At 41.4% G+C, this 18,130-nt stretch overlaps 2 protein-coding genes across 2 annotated transcripts in view; one reads left to right on the forward strand and one right to left on the reverse strand.

Moving 5' to 3' along the window:
* Nucleotides 1-2,964, forward strand: part of zgc:194887 (uncharacterized protein LOC571819 homolog) — a 3,236-nt gene extending 272 nt beyond the window's left edge. Inside the window, exon 2 of the mRNA XM_035674377.1 lies at nucleotides 1,027-2,964. Within this exon, the coding sequence (XP_035530270.1) occupies nucleotides 1,027-1,721 (695 nt within the window). The 3' untranslated portion in view covers nucleotides 1,722-2,964. The remainder of the gene's footprint in view (nucleotides 1-1,026) is intronic.
* A 300-nt stretch (nucleotides 2,965-3,264) lies between these two features.
* On the reverse strand, nucleotides 3,265-4,845 carry chrm5a (cholinergic receptor, muscarinic 5a). Its single transcript, XM_035674354.1, has one exon. The coding sequence runs from the start codon at nucleotides 4,843-4,845 to the stop codon at nucleotides 3,265-3,267; it is 1,581 nt and encodes a 526-aa protein (XP_035530247.1).
* Between the last annotated feature and the right edge of the window lie 13,285 nt (nucleotides 4,846-18,130).

The raw sequence follows: 18,130 nt of genomic DNA on the forward strand, positions 1-18,130 counted from the left end.
TATCAAGGTTATCCGATTTTCCTGTGGGTGTGGGTCAAATTCCAGGCTGTACACCGAAATTGCTTAGTGACTTACTGATAAGTGTTACGTCCTGTGAGGTGATTTGTGTATCTTAGTAAGATAAGCGAGACAATAAGATAAACAGTTGTAATAGTTTGGCAATTGATCAAGGTCTTACTTTGTTTACCTGGGAGACATTGAGAAACAGTGTTAGTGTGCTGTTGCCATCAGTGTAACAACTGATTCCTGGCATTGCTGTTGACCACAGCGTAGTTTTTGACCCAATCCCTGGGAGCTCCAAGGAATAGTAGGAATAGGGGATATAAAGGAAATATGGTTATTCGATTTCTTGCCAAGAGTTAGCTGAGAAGATTGATGTCACTGTCATGTCTGTACAGTAAATATGAAGCTAGAGCTACCAGCCTTTTCGCTTAGTTTAGCACAAAGACTGGAAACAGGGGAAAAGCTATCCTGGCTCTGTCCAAAAGTAACAAAATCCAAGTAGTGTGTTCAAGTGATCAAGATCGATAACCCCCGTAAAATCATGATGTGTCATTTTTACACTTGTTTTAATATAAACAAACTAAATGTAACATCTGTTTTAGTGATCTTAAGAGAAGCTCGTAGTGGGATTTTGTTACCTTTAGACAGATACAGGCTAGCTATTTCCCACGGTTTCAAGTCTTTGTGCTAAGCTAAGATAACTGTTGCCTGGCAGTTCATGTTTAATTGACTGACAGCAGAGTGGTATTAATCTTCTAGTCTACTGTAACTCTTGGCAAGAAAAAGGTTTCAACTATAGTTTCTTCTAAAAGCTTGGAATGGGAGAGTGAGGTATGGGTATTGCTATCAGCAACTACACTGCCAGATACCATGGACATCACTTTAGCATCAAATGGATAGAAATCTGATCTTAGGACCTATCTCCCCCAGCCCACCCATCTCTTACTAACCAACATGCTTAATCAAGTGTAAATACCCTTCACTAATTAGCAGTTATGACTCAAACATTCATTTGATCAACAGTGTTGCCCAGAGACTGCCATGAAATGCTGATGACATCTTCAGGCCAGGCCAGAGATGGGGTGTACCTGATCCAACCAGGTGACTCGCCTATCGTAGTCTACTGTGCCATGCAGGAGGGAGGCTGGACCGTGGTGCAGCATATCACCGTCAACAGCAGCGTGAATTTCGATCGTACCTGGGTGGAGTACAAGCATGGCTTTGGGGATGTAACTGGAGATCACTGGCTTGGAAATGAACACCTTCATCAGCTCACCCGTGGCCCCGGGCGCTATAAACTGGGAGTTAAACTAGTTGACCGAGACGCCATCACCAAGATGGGGGAGTATGATCCATTCCTGGTGGAGAATGAATCATTAGCATACAGGCTGAGGCTGGGGTTGTTCCAGGGTACAGCTGTAGACGCTCTGACCCTGGACACAGAGAACTACCTGCACGACAACCAAAGATTCACCACTAAAGACAGAGACAATGACAACTACTTCCAAAATTGTGCTAAGCTGGAATTTCAGGGGGTGCCAGGAGGAGGTTGGTGGTACGACGCCTGTGCTGGTGCCAACCTCAATCGCAGGAATGTGATCTACTGGCAAAAGGACTGCAACAAAGAGCGACTGTGCAAGTACGCATGGATGATGGTGAGACCTTCAGACACAGTCAAACTGATTCAAAGTGGAGACTGCAAGAAGGATGAGCTATAAGGACATCATTGTGAGGATTTGTGATGCTGGGTGACAATGGGTTTGGCAGCTATCGAGTGTCAAGAGTTTTTTTTTAGGTTTCTTTTGGCAAACACTACTGCAGGCTACATGAGTGATTCTTTTCTAATAGACACTAAGCTGGACATTAAATTCACCACATTTTATTCAGAAATGCCTGGACATGATCACAAAATACTGAAAACAGCAAAAAAATGAATCACAAACTTGGAACACAGTATAAAAATGCAGTACGGTTTTAGCTCTAGCTTTGTTTCCATCATACACCATTATTAATACATGAAGCAAAGCATCTCCTTCATTCATCAAATTGCAAGTGCAGATTTCTGGTTTATCACAGTTACAAAAAAGTGTTTCATGACATTATAGCTTATGACACATGTAAAATATCGTTTGCACGTCATCTCGCATCCAATGCCTACAGAACATTTCACAAACAGCTATTTTTCCTTTTTTTTTGTTGCCACAGTACATTACAAGTAACCAGAAAATACAATGAAGATAAGATGACATTTTGATTTAGCTACAGTAATTCAGAGAAAACAAACACCGTTTTTTCAAAAAGAAAATATCCTGAGGATAAGGAGTAATAAACAGATTATAATCATCACTGTGTGCTCTTAATTCCTCCACTGTTTTCTCATCATAAACACTGATACTGTTGAGCAAGTTTATCGTGTAGTTTGTACAGGTTATAGGGTAAATCAGTATGTTCCGTTTTTTCTTTTAATAAATGTTTGTGTTTTAATTTATGGAAACCTTACTCTTTATATTCCACTGAGATTTTGCAGGGCAGAAAACGCAGAACATACAATGTGAAAACAATGAAGCTGAATCTATATTCACTCGTCTGACAAATGACATTGGCACATGTGAAAAGGCTTTGATTATCATCAAGTTACAATCTTGACTTAGCAAACAGATTCTGACATCAGGACAACACGTATTAGCCCTTTACAATAACATAGCAATTCTAAAGTGAGCATCCTCAATACAAACACAGTACCTACAGAATAAAACACATCTGTGTATGTTACATATCAGGTGTAAGAGCATCAGCTTTGGGGAGGATACTGGCAATCTTTACTACTTTTAACAGTGTAAATTATTACCTTGTAACCATTTTATTATGTTGTTTTATCATGTTCTAGATATCAAACTGCATCTTGAAAACAATACAGTACAATATGAAATATGTTAATTGATGGCATTACCTGCATAAGAGCATCAATTCTGGGAGAAATTACAGGTATTTCTAATATTTGAGAATCTATTTACAGTGTGACTAATTATATTGGGACAATTTTATAATCTCTCATTTCCAAAGTTTGAGCAGTAATTAACATACACTGAAGTAGACCTACTGATTAATGAGCAACATTGCAAATCGTACTAGCTCCTTGATATAGCATTTTTATTTCCTATATCACCTAATATGTTGAATTCAGGTTCATGACGCCAGGGTTAATAATACAAACATATAATTTACAGCCATCATCATACACCATCTAAAAAAAATAACAGTTCATGTCAGTTTGGAGCTGACCACAGGGTTTTGTCCATACCAGTATAGTTTCTCCTCAATCCTTTTCTTCTTCCACTGACAAAGTAAGAGCATACGGAAGGTCTTTTGGAAAGTCTTGTTACAAAGTGCGTAGCACATGGGATTGACAGTGCTGTTAACGTAGCACAGCCAGTAGCCCAGATGCCAGAGTGAGAGGGGAATGCAGTCTGAGCAGAAGGTGGAAATAAGCACCATGATGTTATAAGGTGTCCATGTTAGGATGAAGGCCAGCAATATGGCACTGAGAGTCTGAGCTGCCTTCCTCTCCTTGATCAGCACCATCCTCTTCCTCTTGGTGATCTGGTTCTTCAGCGTGGCGTCTATGGGCTTAGACGTGGAGGAGGTGGACGGAACGCTCATGGACTCAGCCGAGGAGAACGTTGACGACGCCATTTTTGTGTCTCCATTTTTGCTGTGGTGCTCCACGTTAGCATCTTTGGCCACGGGCTTGAACTTGTAGGACACGCACTTGCTGCTCTTCTGAGAGTTGCTTTTGGGTGGCGTCTGGAAGAAGCTATCCTCATCGTAGCTGCTGAGCTGCTCGCTCTCACTGCCCACCCCACTCTTGATGGTCTCACAAGCCTGGTTCCTGAAGGAGGGCTGGAAACCCCCTGGAGACACAGGTCTGTCCTCATCCTCAGAGGAGGCATAACTGTTAAAGGTGGTCAGCTGACCGGCTTTGGACCATTCGTCATTGGTGGTGGCTGCCGATTTGGCAGCATTGCTTCTGCTGGAGGAGGACCAAGAGGCTTGGTTCCTGTCATGTGAAGCTGACCTTAATTTACAGCTAAAACAGGACCTGATAATGGTTTTCTGGGGCTGGGTGACCCGAGAGTCTGTGGGATAGTTAATACCCTGTAGTTCCGCCAGATCTTTGGTCCTCTTCTCCGTCTCCTTGTAAATCCGACAGTATAGGATTGTCATGACTGATACAGGGATATAAAAGGCAGCAATCGCTGTCCCAAAGGTTATCACAGGCTCAGAGAAAAACTGGATCTGGCATTGCCTCTCAGGGACAGTCCTTTTCCCTACAAAGTACTGCCAGCAGATAATAGGTGGAGCCCACAGAACAAGTGACACCAGCCAGGCTAAACCTATCATGATCCCAGCCCGTTTGGGAGTCCGTTTGGCCCTGTAGGTCAGAGGTCTGGTGATGGAAAAATATCTGTCAAAACTGATCACCAACAGGTTCATGACGGAGGCGTTACTGGCTACATAGTCCACTGCCAACCACAGGTCACAGGCGAGATTCCCTAAGGCCCAGTAGCCCATCAGTATATAAGAGGTATAGAGGTTCATGGAGAAAACACCTATGATAAGGTCAGCAGCTGCCAGACTCAGCAGGTAGTAATTATTCACTGTCTTTAGCTGGCTGTTAACTTTGAAGGAGAGCATCACCAGGACATTCCCCACAATGGTTATGAGGCTGACTATAGCTGACACAGTTGCAATAGTGATCACCTCCCACAGACTGTGAGTGACCAGCTGGATATCCATTGTACTGGTATTTACAGTGGAGTTTAGTATGCTCTCTCCTTCCATGGTCTTCTTGTTGTTATTAGCATCCAAGCATGACAAGAATGTTTAAATTTGTCATTTTCAGGAAGATCTCCTGGAAAGAAAAGAAAGAAAATGTGATTCTTTATCCATTCAAAAACAAGGTCCCATTCATTATCATCAACTATCCACTAGATGTCGACAATTCAGCATGTTGAGCATCAAATATTTACACTTTGCTTGACACCAAGGAGGAGAATATACAAGCTTAATATGTTTTGCTCTTTAAAACCAAAAGTAAAATCTGCCTTTGTCCTCCATAACAGATGATAGCATCCACTTTACTGAATTATATATAAAGTTGGTATTTAAGGGATTGTTTTTTTTATCTGCTACATCTACTGAAAAAATGTCATTAAGCTATTGTCTTCACACAGTTGACACAATTAGCTCTAGCTCATGTAAGTATACCCATATGGAGTGTTTTAGGCAATCTCTGCAAACATCTGTGGCACATTTAAAAAATCCAGGTCATTACATAATTTTGTTTCTTGCTCTAAATCCTTGCTGTTATATTAATAGTGCATCAGTTTGTAGTTCACTAAGATGGGCATTTCTCTGTGACACTATGAAAAAGAACATATGGCAAATCATTTGTAAAAACTGAAATCCAACAAACAAATGATTATGATGATGTTTGTAAAAGCCTTGTCCCAGTGCTTACTAGCTAACACAAAGTACATTAGCAGTCACACACAGCTACAGGCAACTCCCAGCTCACTAACGTGCATGTGTGTGAGAGAAAAATAAATTGCCTGGAGTAAATCAAAGTGGTGGTGGTGAGAAATGTCTTTATTCTTTTATCAATCAAATGTGACAACATACATTTCCTTCAAATTGAATGCAAAAATAGTGGAAGAAGAAATCAAAACATGAAATGACACTTGGATATAAGCATAAAAAACAACTTTGGTGCACTCTAAGGGAGCCAGTACTGTACATTCAGCCATGAAATTTGTTGAAAGTGTATAAAATGACAGATGCAGTATGGTGGATAAACACCATAGATTTCAAACTCACTGCCAGCTAATTTGTCAGCCATGCATCAAATTCCGATTTCTGCAGTGTATACTTAATTTTAAAGAGTGATGGCACTGAAATAATCAAATAAGCAAACATTTTCTGTGTAAATAGCCTCCTAGTCCTGCAATACTTTCTTCTCTACTGCACTTTAGCCTATGGGATCATTCATAGAAACAGAACCATTTTCAGTTAGCCAACCACAGAAGCACTGGTAAAAGCGGTAAGACACCGTATCTGCGTTATAGCTCCCAGTGCATTCTGAGTTCTCATGACAGTCAACACAAACTTTTTAAAGCAACATTATTTTACCTTAAAATAAAAGCTTCAAAATCATTTTGATGCTTCACTGACTTATACTCGGGTGAATGGTGCCTCTGTCATTCACACTCTGATCTGTAACACTTTACAGCCCAAAGTCACACACCACCAACTATGTCTTTTTACTGGATCATCTTTTCTGAAAGAATGTTTTCAAGTTTTGTCCTCTGGCTATTCTGCCTCAACTCTCTGTGATTTATACAGTTTCCTGATGGAGAGAAAGATTTACTTTAGTTTAGTTAGTTGGTTCAGTTTTCCGTTCTGCCTGAAGCACGGAGAGAGTATTGGTGTTTACACCCCTAGCACATTTGATGAGCTTTGACCCAGGGTAAGCCAGAGGGGAATGCTGATGGGGAGCCAGCAGGAAATGGAACTGGAGGTCTGCAGCCTCTGTGGACCTGGCAGAGGCAAAGAGACCCAAATGGACATTGATGGAGGAAGCTAAGAAGAGGAAAAAGATAAAGTTATCAAGTAAGAGACTGCCAGACAAGAATAAATCTCATATTGGCTTTTAGCCGCTGGCAATAGCTTTGCAAAACAAATCAACTGCAAGACAGACGACAAGCTGGTCTTCTTGATGTTAGACTAGTAAGTAATATTAGATGGCTTGTTATCTTGTGTCGTTGCACTTGCTTGATGTTATGTTACATGTGAGAAGGTACAGTACCCACACATAACTACATGCCCTGCACCAGTAGAGGGCAGCAATCACCCTCCACACCCTCCTACACCCTCAGGTCAGAGCAGCGGTGTGCATGCACATTTCATCCCTGGGTGCTGGACGCACTAATCAATAGTGACTGAGGGGTTACCCATGCCAACCTGAATCTGTGCATTCGAAACAATCCCACAGGAAATGTCCATGCCTTGATGCCTCGCCTTTCATGACCTACAAATGCATGACAGTGCCATGTGGTCTTGCTCTTGCCTTGAAGGTGTTTATCAAATATGTTGAAGCAGCATTAAATCCCCTGGGTTTGAGTACATTTGTATATGCGGATGGATGATTGTACTCTGTGGGGACAACCCAGATTTGTACCCATTCAAACTATTCAGGAGCCCATTGGAGCGTGAGGCTAGTCTCTATGTCATACTGTTCCTCTGTTGTCAGTAGAGATAATATGTTCTGCACTCCCTCCTTCCAGCTTTCTAGAGAGGACAGTCCTCGGCCAACTGGACGCTGTGGTTTTGGTGGGTCTTGCCCCTTGCTCTGCTTAAAATTAGGGAATTTCAGTGGCATGTTAATGCCTAGTTTCATCCAGTGTATGACGTTCCAAGATCCGAATGTTCGCATAATCATTACTTTCTTAAAAATGACCCGTACAAAATTAGTGGCATAAACCCTCCATCAGGAAGGCACAGACTGTTTGAGGCTCTCAGTGTGGAGTGACAATGGACTCCGGGGCATATGACTTCCACAGAGAAAATCCTCCATGAGAGTTGAGGCAATTGAACCTTCAGGCCATCAGCCAGGGATGGCAAATGGGTGTGGATGTGACGGCACACATGTGGGCAGAGAATCAGGTTTACACTCCCCCACCTCCCCCGCCCAGTCTGTCTAATCCCTATAAACATTCCCAAAGAGAGGCAAAGCAGTCAACACACTTATTAGCACCATGTTAGGCTCTCAAAAATACACTGATTCAGATCCTAGCTGACCAATCCTGGCCACTCCCATATACAGTACAGACACCTGGAGTGTCTCTCATTGAAGGACCGCATAGGGGACATTGTGGTGAGAATCAGGTTCAGAAAACTGAATGTAATCACAGAAAGATGGATAAACTTTGTATAAGATTGCTGAGATACTAAACAGAGAACATATGGTTACTAAACTCTAGCTCTGTGATCAGGTGATGATGTATTTGGCATGAAATAAAGTTGGCTGATGAAGCTGAATGAACATTTTTAAAGCCCAGACTGCTTAACCTACGATGTTTGTATTCTGCTCCTTTATCCCACAAGATCTCTTTTTTTTCTTGTGATCATCTCTCCTAACTGCTCTCTCTGCTGGAGATCTCCTCGTAAGATGTTTATGCCCACGATGCAACGCTTTGGATGTAATCACTACCCTGGAGTTGAGAAATCATTTCCTAACTCACTGGCATTGCTTTAACAGTGCCAGGTTAGCAGGAGTGCCAGCGTCAGCCGGAGGCCTACACAAATAACATTCCAGTCACTGTGGGGGTCCTCCTGCAGGACTTGGGTTGTCCCTCATCTTGTTATAGAATGGCATTTCATATCACATCAATCAAATCCCCACATCATTATGCTGTTTAGTGTCGGAGGTGCCATGAATCTGTCCACAGATTTTGCTGCTATTTCCTGTTGTGCACAAGCTTAGCAATTTGTCCTTTTGTTCTTATTGTTTACCTTAAGAAACCTTCATAATGAGCTCCTCCTTTTTTACTCTGAGATCTCAAGTCAAGAGTCTGTAACATTTTTTGTCTAGTCTAGTTTATGCTGTAGCTCTAGAAATGACCATATTAGGTTGGTTGGGGGGTCCAGCACTTTGGTGTGGAATTAAATATCTCAACAACTATGAAATTTGGTCCAGATACTCATGTTGACCTTTGGGTCATTATGTAATAGGCCTTCCTGTAAAACTAATGACACCTCCATTAGCATTTTTGCTTTGTGTTTAGCGATAATTAGGACGAGTTAGCATGCTAACACACTAAACTAAGATAGTTAAAGCTTGTTAAAGCTATAGCATAGCATAGCAAAGCTGCTAATGAATATCTTTGTCTGCATGATTTCTCCCAGTAGCAGGGGCGATGTTGTGTGTTTAATGCTACTTAGAAAGGGTTAGCATAATAACATGCTAGACTATCATGGTAAACATCACTCCTACTAAACATCTTAGCAGTGTCTGATCTCAAACAGCCTCACAGAGACACTACCGTAGCTTAGTCTTATTTTCTGTGTAATTTCAATTTTGTAGTGTTTTATGATAATTTTACACTGTTGGGAGACTTTGAAGCCATTGTATTAAGAATTTAACCAAAAAACACAGCTCTTTTCGGAACAAAAATAGGCTGGATGTGATCATGTTTCCAAAAAGAATGAATTAATGATGACAGGTACGGTGTTTGAGAAATGAGGATATTTCTGACTCACTGATGACTATTGCGTTGCTAAGCTTACACGCAGACACATACACACACAAAGAATGGACTTGTTCTACCTCTTGACCTCAGCCGGTAGAACAAGTCAAGCTTGCTAATAGCTTCTAAATCGAAGCAGGAAGCGTTTTTAATGGTACACTCAGAACTCAGAGTGTGGGGTAAACATGGACTGCATCACTATAAATAGTGAATATGGTCTTGTGGCCTGTTTTTAGACTTGGGTGGATGCAGTTTGTGTATCAAATGTGACGCACAGAGGGGAAGAGCATCCTGATGCTGTCTGGTCATACAAAAGCTTTGAAAAATAAAGATACTGCAGAATTTCTGGTAGTATACTTCCTGTGTGACTTGGTCATACGGTATATGGTGAAAAATATCATACCCAGAGGTCATTACTATGAATCAGGGCCAAATACTGGCGCAAAGACATTTTGCTCTCACTCTTGCCAAGAAAACTGAAAACTTCCTCATTACATATACATCCTAAGAGTATCTGACTGCTTCCTGAAATATCGTGTTCAGCTCAGTATGCATAAGTAATGGTCATTGATCCAGTGATTAACAGTGCCCAGTCTCTGAGCGAGGACAGACTAGGTAGCACAAATCCGTCCTGAGCCTCTATACTGAGTGCAGAGGCGGACATGTTGAAGGGTGGCTTCCTGCAGGTCCTCTGGCACCTGGCCATCAGTGCTCCTGTGCAGTGGCTCTATACACTGGCCCCCACCAGGCCTTCCAGTCATACATAACCTTTTTCTTCCCACTCCTTTGGTTGCAGCACAGCTGCTCTGTACAGCAGAAACGTAAAAAGCAAATAGCGTGTGTGTGTGGCATTTAAAAGAAAGGGAAAGAAGATGAGAGAGACCAAAAGGAGAAGCAGAAGAAGGCAAAAGAGAAGCGAGTCAAAGCAAAGGAGGCAAAGGAGGCAAAGGACACCATGTGTGTCTGCGTAGTGGGTATGTATGATGTGCAAATCAGCCCAGAGCTTTTTGGCACAATGGTTCATGCATCCTGTAGTCAGCCCATTGACCCATGGTTAATATTCCTGCATATGTAAGGACCTAAGAAATACTTGAATCATTCTGCGTATCAGACACTGCAGGAGAAATGGGCGGATTATAAATGTTCACATGTAAGACTCCGAAACATGCAATATTGAATGTTTATCAACATGTCAGTGTTGGTATACCTATCAATCATAACAGCATATATTTGGATGGAAAATGTTAGGTGTAAAAAAGTTGAAAATAACAATAAGAACATACTTTCGGGCTCTTTGTTTATTAAATACCTAAATATTTTCTCCCCAGTGATTTTAAAACAAGTACAAACTTGAATTACATCTCTTTTTACGATGAGGAATGATAAATATGATCATTAGATGAATGTTATGATCTGCTTATGGACACCCCAGTGGTTTTGGCAGCTGCTGAAGGGAAAAAAACGATAACGCTTAATGCCTGTAGGAGTTCTTTTTTATGAGCGACAACAACATTTCATTAATGCCCCATCATTTGGATAATGATCTGGCTATAAATTCATTTGTGTTCTCGTATGAAGAGTTTTCTAAATATGGATCTGTGTCTGTTGCTGTTCGTACCTCCAGGTGTGTCTACCCTGTGTTATGGGCTGTTTGTCCCAGCCCATAACACGGCCAATTTTCTCTATGATGATATTACATTTGTCTTCGAAAACAAATAACCTTTTGAATAACCTCCATGCTGTTTAAATATCAATTTTAAGTTGATAGGAGAAGTTAAGCACAGGGGGGGACGCAAAAATGCATGGACAATAAAACATATCTGTGTTTCCCTCTCAAACTGCTATCTCAGTTTGTTGATGCTTAAAATTAAGCTTACTGGCACACTATAGAGGAAATTAGAGCCAAATAAGAGCAAGTCTGATGGCATAGTATATCCATGCTGGACAACTCCCATGCCAACATTTACAATCACAAAGAATGTGATTTAAAGTAAAAATGCTGCACAAAAACAAGTCAAGTCTGGTCTACAGTCTGGTCATGTTTTTTTTCTTGACCCACAAAAATACCGTTTTATGGAAGCCACTTCCATAGTCCATTCCATTTTTTAAAAGAGCACCAGCACCTTTCTACAGTTTTTGGAACACCTGACAAGATCTGTGGGGACTGGATGGACTCGTTAAAATCACGCTTCACTGCTTAATCCTTCCTTGTTTTGTCATTTCCACTTAATCAAAGACAGGAGGGGAAAGCAGGTGAGAGCCGCGTGCTCTAGCTTTTTGAAGAAAAATATCGATCTCTCTTGGTCTTTTGGGTGAGAAAAAAAGAGAGAATTAAAAAAAACACGAATTCTAAATTTTAGTACCATGCAGTTGAAATAAGGATACCATTTTGAATTTTTAAAAACAATAAGGTTGGAGGAGTAGGCAGGGGAAAGGGTGTGGGAAAAAATAGGATTGTGCTTTAAAACTGGGCGTACTACTGACAGGCTAAGAGTGAAATAGAAATATGTGGAGGATGGATGAAGGCAGATGTGAATCTAAGACTTGCAAGAGACATTAAATGAGTGTATAAAACAGATATGCCACTTACAGCCTATGAAACACACATTCCTTCAAGTTATTTCGCAATAATTAGTAGCCTTTAAAATGTACTTGATATGTGACCAAATAAATACATATGCAGTCTAATGTGGACACTTTTCTATACACCAAGTCTTCCAGAAGAACAGATGCACACACATCTTTCTGGCTGCACATCCTCGGTTGCATTCATTAAGGTAAAAGGCTATATTAAAAATACATGCCGAGACCTCTCAGACATGCACTTGTGCACACATGACTCTATTCCCCCTTAAATCCAGGTCATGCCTTTGTGCATTCATCAAAAAGTGCATATGCAATCACTCATGAGTCTCTAGAGACCATGAAACAAGTCACTGATGTAAAGGGGGGGGGGGAAAGATGAACATACTCACAGTTGACTTTCCTCAGATCTCACAGTCTTCTGTTTAAGGGCAGACTGTGTCTCCTGGTGAGAGCAAAGTTCATAGTTAATCCCTTTGTTTTGCCTGGGAAGCCTTCAGGTCAAGTGTGGCGCTGAGGAACAGGATCACAACACAGTTGGAGGGAGGATTGAGGTGGATGAGAAATCCTGCCGACTTGACCCTCGCATGCCAGAGGAGAGCACAAAGGCAGAGGAGAAAGACGACGAAGAGTAGGAGGAGGAGAAGTGGACACCAGAAGGCTTCAGTCATCCCTGCTCAAGAGGCGCAGCAGAACAGAGCATCATGTTCCCCACCAGCTGTCCAGCACAGCCACCGTGTGTCCAGATGAGAAAAGTATCCTCAAGTTGCAGAGCATCCTTCCCCAGTCATTCATAAATTAGTAGAATATGCATGGGAGCCAAAGAAAGAAGAGGAGAGAGAACTTTTCCTCCCAGTGTGAGCTGAGCTGGGTGAAGTGTGCCGCCTCTCAGGCAAGTTGAAGCAGAATGTCACTGAGAGGCTGCCTGACGCCTGAGCCAAGTCACTGCTACTGCCACACTGCTGCCGCTGCTGCTGCTGCCTTTGCATCTACTCTGGCTGACGCTACAGTAGCTTGCTGGGAGGAGAAATTCCCATAGGGCTGAATGGTTCATCATGTTTCGGGACAGTGAGCATGCAGCTCAGACCACAGAGTGTGAGAGGGAGGAAGGAGAGAGGGGGGGAAAGGAGGTGGCCGGGTGGCTTCAAGGGATTTGTTTTGGAGGGTGTGGGGGCAGGAGGGTGTGTGTGTGTGTGTGTGGAGGTCGTGGTAATGGGGAGGGTGGTGTTTAGTCAGACCAGTCAAGCCAAATCCTGTTTTAGTGTGGTTGAATGTGTGTGTGTGTCACATAAACCATTAATTACCTCCAATAGCATGTCTTTTGTCTGTGCTGTACAGAAAAGCAAGAAGAGACAGGGGCTATCACCACTCCCGGCTCTCTCAGTGTTTGAACTGCATTGAGGCTAAAGCAGCGTGGCTATCAGAAAACTCATCTGCAGAGCATAAAACACCACCACTGCCTTTGTGTGAGCGCTGACATGGCTTGGCCAGATAAGCAGACCACTGAAGTGACAGATGTTTTTCACTGGGACCTTTGTATGTGTGATTGTGTGTGTGCATGTGTATATGCAACACGCATGCCATTGTGCTGATTGGGAAATTATTTTCTCGGCATTAGGCGACTGCCCTGAATGGGTGTAAAGTCCTTATATGCTATAATCCGGATGATGGAGGCTGATCTGTCCCATGAGCTCCCATCAAATCACCAGTGAGATGCACTAATAAATCCAGTTGCTGCCAATACATTACTTTGAATGTTAGGATGTACTGTTGGTATTTTCCCTCATTCAATTTATGCCACTGGCTCATATTCACAAGGTCACTGGACACAATTGGCTCTTGATTTGATACTGGAGAATTATCAAAATACCCTCATTTTCTAAGCTCTGGATATACTATATGTCTAGTGTTATACTGTATGTATACTATATGTATAGCCCAATAAAGTGGTTCCAAACCCGAGGGACACTGCCAACAAATGATAAGATAATTCTGAGGGGTAGTGAGAAGGTTAACCTCCTACACAGCAGGGAAGCCGTGACAATGGGTGGTACAGAAATATTGCTTTGTTTTCAAGAGTCACAAGCCAAAAAGGTTGGGAACCACTTGTCTCATTTATTGAACTAAAATGTATTTGCTTGCAAACTATCTGGAAAACAAAATGTATTTTGATAGCACCCTTCTAGATCAGACTTCACAGAGTGCTTCACAATAAAAGACAGAAGAAAGACATAAAATAGATAATAATATGGAGATAAAAATAAAAATAGATAATAAGCTGGAGTTCTTATTTATGCAATGATAATATGATAATAAGACCTCTGTGTTGACACACACAGAATAAAGAGCTGCACTTTGCCCTGTGGTACAGAGGAAGCCAGTTAGTGGACAGCAGATAGACGAGACTCCCTCCTATACATCATACTGACATTTGTCATAACACAGCTCTCACGCTGAAATGATTTTGCTGCAAGATTAGGGTTACAGTACATGCCAATGACATGATTGATGTGTTTCATGAAAATCCCACCATGTCTGTTCCACAGAGCACCGTATATCCCCACCCAGCCGCCCCTCCACCTTCCACCTCGCCTGACAGTCTAATCTAATGCCATTTCCAGGCAGCTAGCCAAAGGACAGACACCTGGCTCATCATTACCGTTAAATTGCTGACCGACACAAAGTTTAGAGTGTAGTCATTTTTTTTAATGTGATACATCCACACATTAACATGCACACAAAAGCATATGTGTGCACACCAACTAGCAGTACAAGCTGGTTCGTATTGATTATATTTGCAGGATATGTCTTATTGATTAAATCACAAAACTCTATTAGAAGTCAAGCCCATGCATTATTAACTTTGTAATTACATGTGCTGTTAAGAACTGATAATAGATCAATAACTGAAATGAAGCATATGACCTTTAACACTAAAGACAAAGCATAATGGTTTTCCAATACACCTCACTGAACCTAGAAGTGCTTTTTGTTTCCAGATATCTTTTTGATTTCTGATCATCCCTGCCTCGTCCTCTCTGGAAAACAATATTCACAAGGCTTCTAATGATAGCAAACGATGGCAGATGTCAAGGAAGCACTGAAGCCCTCTTTCATTCATGCATCCTCGTCTCTGCTCATCTGTATCCTAAAGGCACGGCTGTTTTTTTGTTCTACAGGTCACTGTCTGATCACTGCATGCCTGTGAGAGAGACAAGATGGGGGAGGACATCAACACAGCCAGAGATGGATTACATCTGTCCACAGTCCACAGGGGCTTGCTTATCTCCTGACCCAATTGTGCACCCATATGCTGGCAAAATAAAAAAAAGAGATCAGCCTCTGCACGGTGCAATCTTTTTTTCTATCTTTTTTTTTCCTCTCAGCCCATGCTCAGTCTAAAAGTATTTGTGCTTAAGAGTTAATGACTCCTGGTAAATTAGCTTCATTTAGATGACCACTGCTCTTACACTTTGTTGTTGTTGCTGTTAGCCAAATTAGAGCCCTAATCACTATAAATATCCAGCAGAATAACCTGGATGACATGATCAATAGCTCACTTTGGAGCCCCTTTTAATCTAGTTTATCCCTGGCATACGTGTCCCTCCACACTGGCTGAAAGAATCGACTCTTCTGATGTCTTTCTCCCTTCAAGGCTTTGATGAGCAACAAATGTTTATCTGCAGTCGTGCCTGCCTATTCTTTTTCTTTTTTCTCTCTCTCTCCCTCTGGCCCCAAGCAACAACTCCTGTTTGACATAATGATTTGCCAATACCTTATACTGTACTCAGTAGATTTACAAGTCCCCCTACTGTGGAGCTCGCTTTTATCCCTGTATAGAAAAGACTGGTTGTTTTGAGCCCTTAGATTATAAGATACACAGGGGTTTCCTGTTTCAAGCAGTTTGCTGCACAAATACCTTGTTTTAAACCTTTTGATGATTGAATTTAACTAGTATTTGATCAAAGCTACTGAATAGAAGCTATGTTTAGGCTCATGAATACATAAGTGCTTACCGGAATTAGAATCTAAAAGCAATATCCATGACCCTAACGAACAGTAAATGAGTGAACCACCAGCTTTGTACACCTACTCTACGCACCAATCGGCTGGGGCTGGGTGGCACATGAGCTCTCCCTCTATACAATGCAACTTTAATGTTGCCTTGACAGAGGAGATAAGGTGGAAGGCAGCTCTGATTGAGCTGTTATTGTGGGCCCGTGGTTTGCACTCCTTTAAGGACATTCAACACCGACTCCTCAGACACTCCTGCGTCAACAACAATGACCTTGTCTGGATGAGACCCAGGCTGACCTGTGCACGTGTCAGATACCTGTGTGACTGTGTGTTAGGAATAAGGAATAAGCGCTACCTCTATGAGTGATAACGTTTCAGATCACAGACCATGACGCAACTGTCCATTTTATATTTATGGTTTTATTATGTGTTGTTTTTTTGTTTGTTTTTTAGAATCATGCATGAGTAAGGCCAGTTTAGATGGCTGTTACGTTTTAGTGACAGTGCACTACCATTAAGACAAAGCATGGGGAATGTGGGCGAAAGCTCTTTCATTACAGTGTGAGTTTGGGGTCTGTAAGATAAAAATAAAGCAGTCACCTCCATTTCACTGTAGCCCAACTACAGTGTGGTTACAGGGTGTGCAGGCTGTAAAAAAAGACAGTCCAAAAGAGTTATGACAGTGTATACAACAAAAATATTTTGGGAAATATGCTAACTTGCTTTGTTGCCATGACTTTCATGAGAAGATTGATAACCACCCCCTGCATCCAATAGGAAGCTAATGTCATACGCTAGTTATCTTAGCTTAGCATGAAAGCTGGAAATAGGGGAACACTATTCTGGCTCTGTTTAAAGGTAACAAACCTGTGAGTTTGCAAGGCAATTCATTAATCACTGAGCTTCAGAAGTGCTGTTACGCAGATTTTTTTTTTTTTAACTCTGTCTTTATGTTAAGATAAGCTAACCGGCTGCTGGCTCCAGCTGCATATTTATCATACAGAGTGGCAACAATCTTCTGATCTAACTCTCTGCAAGAAAGTAAATATTTCACAAAATTTCAATTTCTTATTATGAGTATTATGATATCTGGTGGTGTAGCTATGAAATTAAGCTGGATGCCACAGTGTAAATGACTGAAATGGCCCAAGGAAATTAGTGTTAATACATAAATGTCTCTGTTTAACAGGCTGTGAAATAAACCAGTCCCTTATTTACCCCTTTACAAAATATTTACAAAAATATTATATGTGAGTTAATGTAGCATTACTTATTTCTGTATAATTACACAGTGCTTGTATCATTATACTAAACAGAAGACCAAGCGTAATTTAATTTAGGATTTAAGAAGAGGCTATGAACAGAAGATGAATTAAGCTAAATAAACCTGGCTAACATGTTAGGGTTAATTATGGGTTATGGGTTAATTCACACACAATACAAATGAACTAAAAAGAAAGATTTTCTAACCCAAGCTCATTAACATGGTACTCAAAAGTAACAACATAGCTAGCAAGCTCATACCCACAACACATTACTCTCTGAATACATATTTCAGGTAATGGTATTTTGGATGGCATTGTTAGGTACCCTGTTCATTGGTATGTACAAAATAATTACACTGTAATTTGTCTGCTGTATCCTTTACTGCCACATTTATCTATTTAATTAAAGTCAAATTTAGGGAATAAAGAAAATTAACATTCAGCACAGTTGCTCACACATCTTCACAATGCAAAAAGAAAGACAACAAGTAAAAACGGCTGGATTAAAGTTTTTCTCCCATTCATCATCAGTGTCATAACCGAGTTGCCGTTGTCCTTGTTTATGTAGGTGTGTGATATGTGAATGCGTTCATGTGCATACTGACGCAGATCCTGTTGTGGACACTGTGTACAAGATGTCCAGACTCCCTCCCTATCAGGTCGTCCAGTCACCATCCGTCTGAATTATTGGTCGCCTGAAAAGGGTGTCAAGGTTTCAAATGAGCTCGGCCAATGCCGCAGAGAATCTTATCAGCAGCAGCCAAATTTCCACTGTGAAGAGAGAGAGAGAGAAAAAAAAAATTAAACGCCTTTTCAACAAAGCTTGCCCCAGCCCGACCCCAGAGAGAAAAAGTGGTAGAGAAGAGAGTGAAAATTATTGATAAAGGGTGTTCAATATCTGATCTCTGGCTCCATCTGACTCTGCTCATCTGTCTGGACACTGTCCTGCTCTCATGT

The sequence above is a fragment of the Morone saxatilis genome, unplaced genomic scaffold (assembly GCF_004916995.1).
Source record: "Morone saxatilis isolate NCDOM2014 unplaced genomic scaffold, NCSU_SB_2.0 Contig3, whole genome shotgun sequence".
Classification (NCBI taxonomy): Eukaryota; Metazoa; Chordata; class Actinopteri; family Moronidae; genus Morone; species Morone saxatilis.

Bases quoted from the DNA above. Each gene is read 5' to 3' on its own strand.
- chrm5a (XM_035674354.1), bottom strand. From the start codon at position 4,845: ATGGAAGGAGAGAGCATACTAAACTCCACTGTAAATACCAGTACAATG.